Source organism: Temnothorax curvispinosus, unplaced genomic scaffold (assembly GCF_003070985.1).
Source record: "Temnothorax curvispinosus isolate PA1 unplaced genomic scaffold, ASM307098v1 QBEX01011438.1, whole genome shotgun sequence".
Lineage (NCBI taxonomy): Eukaryota > Metazoa > Arthropoda > Insecta > Hymenoptera > Formicidae > Temnothorax > Temnothorax curvispinosus.
The window spans coordinates 187,336-195,482 of NW_020221218.1; the positions used below are offsets into that span (position 1 = coordinate 187,336).

An 8,147-nucleotide genomic window follows, 5' to 3' on the forward strand; every position below is an offset into this window, starting at 1 on the left:
TTATATATATTTTTTTATAGAGGAATATCTTGCTCTTTGAAATAGCCCTACTGTGCGCATAGTGATGTTACCACAAATTCTCCGTTGTATAATAATTTCAATATTTTATAAAAATATAGAAATACTCAATTATATCAAAGTACTCTGTTATTGATAGTGCAATCGGAAAGACAATGGATCTACACATAAAAATCCTAAACTAATTGTAACTATGTAGAATCAACAAAAATATATAAATTTATATTTCTTTGCCAATTGCGCTACAAATGACGGACTACTTAAATATAGGATATTAATACATAAATAAAATATTAATCTGTAGAACGTACATTTCTCTTTCAAAAATTTCTCTAAAAATATTAAAAAATATATATAATTACATTTAACTATTTAAAGAATGATGTGTATAGAATTATGTTAATGGCTGCAGGATATTAAACGAAGCAATTTATCTTTGTCGGAAATTATATTATTTCCGAAATAAGTTTTTGTAACTAGGTGCCTTTAAAACTGTAAGAATATATAAGATATTTTCTGCATTATGCAGGATGTAGCTAATAGACTTAGCGTAATCGCGGTTCTCATTTAATTTTTCGAATTTTATGAAATTAATAAAAAGGCAAGATTGTTGTCTTAAAGAATTAAATATGAAGCATCCTTAGATCACCTATACCTTTGTATGTGTTGATACTTGAAAAAAGTATTAATAGGATAGAGGTGAACGGTTTATAAGAAATTATTTAAAGACGAATATTATTATGTTTGATAGCAAACGGGGTGACCAATATGATAAAAGAATAACGTTTGTTCGGCGTTTTCAATTTTTTAAATTATTTGTCACATGGCATTTAATCCTGTAAAAACATGTATTGCTAATAAACATTTTGACAGCCTAATTTACGGAAAAATGATAATTAAAAAATAATAATTATAAAAAAATTGCTTGAACGTGTATTCAAGATTAAGTCATACAGAATGAATGTTATTTATTGCAATTGTACTTTGTTAAAAATCGAACATATTCTCTAGGTAATCGGGCCGCGAGGCTGACTGCGACGTGCCTATTGTCAGTTTCGCGGCACGGATTCGATCCGCGCATGGGGTTGTCGATCACGCCGTCCCGCGTGGTAGATCACGCGTCGATCCCGCCCCACGTACAGGTGCGCGCATGCCGGAATTGTCGAGAATCGGAGCACGGCTCAATTCCTAACACGCGCAGAGTTTTTGTTCGCGAAAATTGTGCCCACAGCGCAACTCCGTCAATCGTTGGATGATCAATCAGAGAGCGCCGCGTTCCGCATCTCGCCTTCGTTTTCGGCCCTCGAGAACATTCCCGGCGGAAGAGAACGATCGCGGCACACTGGTTTTGCACGTATCAGAAGCAAGTTCTCTCGGCTTAACGCAACATTCTCAACCGATTTGTATGCGCGACATCGCCGCCCAATCATCCAAGTGCGGCAGTGTCCATCAGAGAGATAGTATTCTCCACGAGTGAGTATCGAGCGTATCCAAGAAGCTCGCACGAAATCTCTGTTATCGAATCGCGTTCGCGCTCGGAGTCTGCCTCGCGAGCAAGATTTTTTCGACCGCAAGATTTCTGTCGTAAGGGCATCAAATCGATGCTCGGCAAGATCTCCGTCTCGCGTTTGCGGCAGACTATTGACGCCTCAAGATTTCCGAGCGATTCGAACCACGACAGTATCCGTCATCCGTCAAGTGTGACAAGAGGTCCCGGTGCAAATTAATCGCGATAAAGTAAGTCGTTTCTCTCATCCGCAGCCCATAATCGCATGGCATAAATCGCGCTCCGCTGAATCCGGTCGAGCACGAAACATACTTGAATAAATCATGCATTCGTCGTTCGAATAATATATAACCAATCATGTCGAATTGTGATGAAATGTTTATTTCATAACTTTCATTATTCATCAATTATTTATTTCATAAATTTTAGAAACATACGCCAGAACAGTAAAATAATTAGTATTTATCGTTAAAATTGACGCTTTCCATATTTACGGCGAATTCGATCACACGAGTTTGCATAGCTTTCGTTTCCATTGTTGCAAACATTTGTACTGAAATATCATTCTATATGATATATTTTTGTTGCAAGACATTATAATAACGTTTGAAGATATTACAACAAAATTAGACGCGAATGAAAATATGATAATTCGAGTCAGGGTGATCCGGCACAGTAATCGTTCTCGAGTAAATTTCTGGTCAACCAGGACAAGTGGAGAATATTGTCACCTTGCCACGAATAATTCTATTTGCTCCATTTCGCCACACGAACATGATGAGAATTTTATTTCGATTCAAAGAAAATTCTTTCGATAAAATATTGTGGAATAATTTTTGTCTCAGTCTCCTCGTGTTGCGTTATTCTTTGATATTGGAATGATAGTCGTCGGTTATTTCAAAAATTAATATTCAAACTTTAATCATTTTTAAATCGCAAACATAAAATTTTAAATTTTTTTAAGAACGTACTTATCATCTTTGAGGCATAAGAATGATACCTAACTTTGGCAATTTATTTAAGAAAAATAATTTACTCAATCGAAAACTTTTTATAAGAACTTTATTACATAAACCTTAAAAAGCAAACAAATATTTTAAAAAACTTTTCATTTTACAAAGTGGTGCCTTAGCCGTTTCACCGAGCTGTTTTTTTTTTTAGTTATAGACGCTCCCACTATATACATGTATATTATATCGTTATATTATTATATATTGTTATTTATTATTTTAGTATAAATCGTGCGTTAAGAAAAATAAATATTTATTGTGCATATTTGATTTGCCAAACGTAACCGTCAACAGTTTGTGCGGTACATGAAAGTCACTTCATACTCTAACAAATAAACAAATATGTTGTTAAACACGAGAAAATTTAAACGTTGAAGGTAGGACAGTAGGAGAGGGATCAGTTGGAGAGGGAAGAGAGCGAGCGATACTGTTCTTAATTTGATAACATAGTTATTCTATTGTCGGTACGCATTTGGAAAGGTTCACACAAATTTTAAAATGGATCCGTCACCTGCAGAAGATATTCCGTATTCTTATTCGAACCCAGGTATATTAATTACGTAATTATTTATATAAGTATAAGTATAATATTAAATATTAAACTTTTATTTTTGTTATGTTTTCTAAAGAAAATAAAACATTGATATCGGGTAATTACAAGTTTATCGGTATTGAAAGGCGACGCTGTCGTTCGTATCTCCAAGTTTCTAAATATAATCCGCACAATTTTGTAAATTATGCCATTATTTCACTATAGCATGGTCATTAAATTGTTTCTTTAAATACAAAAAATATATGTCAAACATTTCATAACGCTATTGAAATTTCTTTACTAAAACTATGTCCTCTATATAGAGTTTTAAAATTATATTTGTAATTGTAATGTATTATATTTCTCGACACGTACTTATAATTGTTATTTATATATTGCCTCGTTAAGTATTTGAATAAATTTCAGTTTTTATAATTTGTTATTTGTTAGACCTCGTTGCTGTGACTCACACCCACTTAGAATTATCCGTGAATTTCAAACGTCATGTTCTTGAGGGCAAGGCAATATTGACAGTAAAGAAGAAAGTATTGACGTGTAACGAACTAGTTAGTAAACATTTTCTTTTAATTTTAGTATACATGTATATATATTTCAGTTTAGTTAATAATATCAAGCATTTAGATTTTAGATACCTACGGACTTGACATATCTGAAGTCAGTATCTATTCTACTGGGGAAATTTTATATCCCTTTTTTGGAAATCATCATAATAACTCTGGCAGGAAACTTACCATTACCCTACCAAATGTGGGTAGTGCAGACCCAGGCCCTTCAAGCTCTAAAGAAATGGAAGTTAGTGATAATAAGTAAGTATAGAATATGTTTGAAAAATACAGAGATTTTCGAAATTATTGATACAGATATTTTATATGTATATATGACGATACATCGTATTTTCAGATATATTATTCAGATTAATTATAAAACAGTTCCAATATATAATGCACTGTATTGGCTAGAACATCATCAAACTTCCGATGGTGGACCCCTTTTGATATCTAACAGCAAGGTGAATTATAAAAGAATGATTTAGTTCTCTTGTATCAACGTGTATTGATGTACTCACAAATCAATATTTTCAGCTTACACATGCCAGAGCTATATTTCCATGTCAAGATACACCATCAAATAGAATCACATTCGAATCGAAGGTAAGAATTTAAACACAGTATGCATTTTGTATTTATATTTGTAAGCACAATAACGTAATGTCTGATTGATTGACATTGATATTATTAATAAAATTAATAGAACGTCAAAGTGAAAAGTATAACATATATGTTAAAGAGATAAGTGTGAGCATGTAAAATTGCAATTATAATTTTACACTTTTATATTTACTACTTTATCTATTTACAGAATGATTTATTTATTCAACTTTTATTGATGTTTTCTTTACATTTTTTAGATTACTGTACCAAGCGGTTGTGGCCTTGACGTTATGATGCCTGGGAATGCAAAAAGTATGCGTGAAGCGAATGACATAGTTGAATACACATTTCTTCAATTATTGCAAAATATAGCACCGCATGAGATATATATTGTAGTAGGTAAACTAAGAAACCGCGAGGTAAGCACTGGGAATCTAAGATACAACTTGTGGACTGTAGAGAGATATTTAAATGAGGGTATATGGGCTATTCATAAAATTATGCCCATGCTGTCTAAAATCAAAGAGTCGTATCATTTCAATTATATAGGTAATATGTCAACTTATTTTGTCGTTTCAATTTATATGTATAATATGTTTATATGCATTTTATTTTATAAGGAATTGTCAATCTTGTTCCTTTTATTACTATTTTATTTTTAATATGTTTATAAAATGATATATGTTGATATAGTTAATGTATGTGTGCTTCCACCAAATGTGCCGGAATTCGATATGCAATATCCTGATGTGACATTCGTGTCGTCAACTTTACTTGAAGGACATTATTTTATGATCAGTACAATTGTTCAAAACATCATTGAAAGCTGGATAGGAAGGACAGTTGTGATTGACGATTTTAAACACTTGTGGTTGATTAAAGGCCTTAGTACATTCATTTATAGGAATCCTATAAATAATATAATAGACGCCGAAGATATTCGCGAATTTCTAAAAATAAAAGGCATTAACAATGTGCTGAATATGGTAAAGTATTAATTTTGCTTGGATAAAATTACAAAAAGAAATGTATTAAATATGATTGATAATATTATTTTCCACTTCCTACGTGTGCTTTCCACTTCATATGCATTACATACTTACTACACTATTTTTTGAAACTGAATTATACTATTACAGTTACATTTACATAATTTTACTACACTATATTCTGAAACTGAATTATACTATTACAGTTACATTTACATATTTTTACACTATTTTCTGGAACTGAATTACTGTTACAGCCAGAGTTACGAACCGTCTCTTTAGTACCTGTTTTTACGCAAAATTTATTGCCCATAAACATTATCAAGTACGTGTCGGAAAAAGGGTGTGTGTTTTTGAATTACTTACAAGATAAAATAGGTGGCCCCGAAAAATTCAAAAGTTTTCTTGTAAATGGTTTATGGCCACATTGTAAAGAACGTAAAATCCTAACGACTAATCGTTTTGAGATTCTTCTGAAGAGATATTTTTCTACTAATGGAAAACCCGAGGTAACATGATTTTTATGCAAATAAACTATAGTTCTTAATTTTAGTTTATTAAACAACGAATAACAACTTTTATCTTGTGGCTAGATTTTAAATACTGTAGATTGGGATAAATGGTTTAATGAACCAGATTTCCCACCTTCTTATTACAATTCCATGGTCATAAGGAGTCGTTGGCAGAGGTGGGTCGAACAAGAAACAGCGTGTTTTGCCAAAAACTTGGACCAGTCTAATGATTTTGCTATAATAGAATTTTTAACCTATTTACTTGCATTGCCTAATACGGTTCTGACGGCAGAGAAGTTACGAAAGATAGAAGATACGTTTCTGCGTGACCAGGAGATTTGTGTGAGGGAAATAAGGTAAATATACTTTTCTATATTCAGATTGTTTTGCAGTTGATTGAGTAACATATCGCGCACGTATCTCGCAGGTTTCTCTGGCTGCGCTTGTGTATCAAAAATAGATGGTTAGATGATAACAAACGAATATTCGAGGATGCTATAAACTTTGCCAGCGAATATTGTATGCCGAAATATGCCTGCCCAATATTCCGCGATTTGTACGAATGGGAAGTAACTCGTGAGATGGCCAGGATATGGTTTATGGATCAGCGTGATAGTCCTAGTAGTTCTAAAATGCTTCCTGAAACTATAAATAAATTGGAATCCATTCTTGAGGGTCAATTGGATGATAGAGCATGATTAACAAATGTTCTATATATATATATATATATTAACTGACGGAAGATGATATGTCGAAAAAGAAGTTAAAATAAGTTTGTCCTGATTGGTACAAAATGACATACAGGTCTACAGCAGATTTGCGCTTTACGGCCGATATTGTTTTCTGTTAATTTCACTCCTCTCGTTTCGTGGCATACATGTTGTTCACGGAGCCATAAAAGGTTTGAGCTAACCTAAGAAAAGCTATTAATTTATAAATTGTATGCCTGTGTGAAACTTTGTCGAGTGTGCGCTGGTGTATTTACTGGTCATAGTTGTTATTATATATGCATATAAAATTCATATAATAATATAATATAATATATTATACATATATATATTTATATATTTAAAATATATGTAATATATGTATAATTATATAATATGTAATATATATCCTATTACACACCACACACATACACAAACACTCAAGCACGCGCGAGGGCGCACTATTTATAGCTACTCTGAGAAAGAAATTTATTGAAAAACGCTAAATGTATTTCATCCAACTAAAATGGTCTGATACGTTCAACTAAACATTAGTTGGTTTAACATTAGTTAAATTAACTAATTTTTATTAAAAAATTTTGATGGATGACATGAATAAACTATAGAATGATTATACTTTTCTTAGTGCAACTTAATAATAATTGTTGAATCAACCATTGGATCAACAATTATACAAATTTAGTCCGCGCGTACAGTCAATTTTTTTTCTCAATGTAATACCATCCCTGAGCTCAAGCATTTTATGTTTCCGCAAACAGCCTAGGATGCTACGAAACCCGAGCAGGGAGAATGTATATAGTAAGTATAAGATCGACTGAAATATGCAGACCAGCTGTAGCAGGCCTTTTCTATAACGTAACAATTTATATTATATATTCTGTCCTATATACATTCAATTTATATTTTAATTACTACTGTTCAAAATTTATAACAAACAAATATTCAAGCGAAAAAATAAAAAAGTAAATGTATTAGAAGAATTTTTTGTGTCATTTTTTTGTATGAAATATTAATATCATCAGTACCTATCTTTTAAACAGAACTGAATAATTGTTCACATGTAATTCTGTTCCTTTAGCTATTCTGCATAGAGATATTAAAATAAAACTTAATAATGTGATAGTAATAGAGTACTTTTACCTATAATATTAAAACTAAATAGCGCGTACCGCGCGTCTGTATGTCTATAGTTAAGACAAAAATTAATTTACGGAGTATTTCGATAAGTACTGAAAATTTTAAAATATATTAATTTTAATAAGGAAATGTTTTGTAAAATTTCAGTTTTGTATTTTGATATTATTGAATTATTTATTATTATTTCAGTTATTTCTTTATTGCAATGTGTTTAAAAGATTTATATAATTTTATTTAAAAAACATCTATTGAAAGACGCATAGTTTACCGCATTTATTTCCGTTTTTAAATTTGTCTTATTTAACAATACAACTTTTTAAATATATTTCTTAATACATATTTAAGCTATTAAAATTCACTTTACATTGCTCTACCTTATACTAAATTGGTATATGTATCTATTTATACACACATACAACATACTACTACGCTTGAAGCAATATATCATCATTAAATTTTTCTGTTGCGTAACATCTATATAATTCTTGTAATCTATATATCCTGACTGACTCATCAACGTCCAGTCTAAACCCTTAAATCTA

At 31.5% G+C, this 8,147-nt stretch overlaps 1 protein-coding gene across 3 annotated transcripts; it reads left to right on the plus strand.

Moving 5' to 3' along the window:
* The first annotated feature begins 1,227 nt into the window (after positions 1–1,227).
* On the plus strand, positions 1,228–6,770 carry LOC112461470 (leukotriene A-4 hydrolase-like). 3 transcript variants are annotated; one of them, XM_025026714.1, is made up of 12 exons: positions 1,228–1,491; positions 2,913–3,082; positions 3,518–3,633; positions 3,710–3,894; positions 3,989–4,097; positions 4,171–4,239; positions 4,497–4,788; positions 4,933–5,225; positions 5,486–5,737; positions 5,822–5,916; positions 6,033–6,096; positions 6,168–6,258. In XM_025026714.1, exons 2-11 carry the CDS (start codon positions 3,034–3,036, stop codon positions 6,067–6,069), a joined length of 1,497 nt encoding a protein of 498 aa, XP_024882482.1. In that variant the 5' UTR covers positions 1,228–1,491; positions 2,913–3,033; the 3' UTR covers positions 6,070–6,096; positions 6,168–6,258. The 3 variants fall into 3 exon arrangements, with proteins under 3 accessions (XP_024882482.1, XP_024882481.1, XP_024882480.1); XM_025026713.1 differs by having other exon boundaries at positions 1,228–1,755; positions 5,822–6,096; positions 6,168–6,770; XM_025026712.1 differs by having other exon boundaries at positions 5,822–6,096; positions 6,168–6,770.
* The last annotated feature ends 1,377 nt before the right edge of the window (positions 6,771–8,147 follow it).

Coding starts and splice junctions, on each gene's coding strand:
- LOC112461470 (XM_025026713.1), top strand. CDS start 3,034: ATGGATCCGTCACCTGCAGAAGATATTCCGTATTCTTATTCGAACCCA. Junction 3,083..3,517: donor GTATTCTTATTCGAACCCAG/GTATATTAATTA, acceptor GTTATTTGTTAG/ACCTCGTTGCTGTGACTCAC. Junction 6,097..6,167: donor ATTTGTGTGAGGGAAATAAG/GTAAATATACTT, acceptor CGTATCTCGCAG/GTTTCTCTGGCTGCGCTTGT.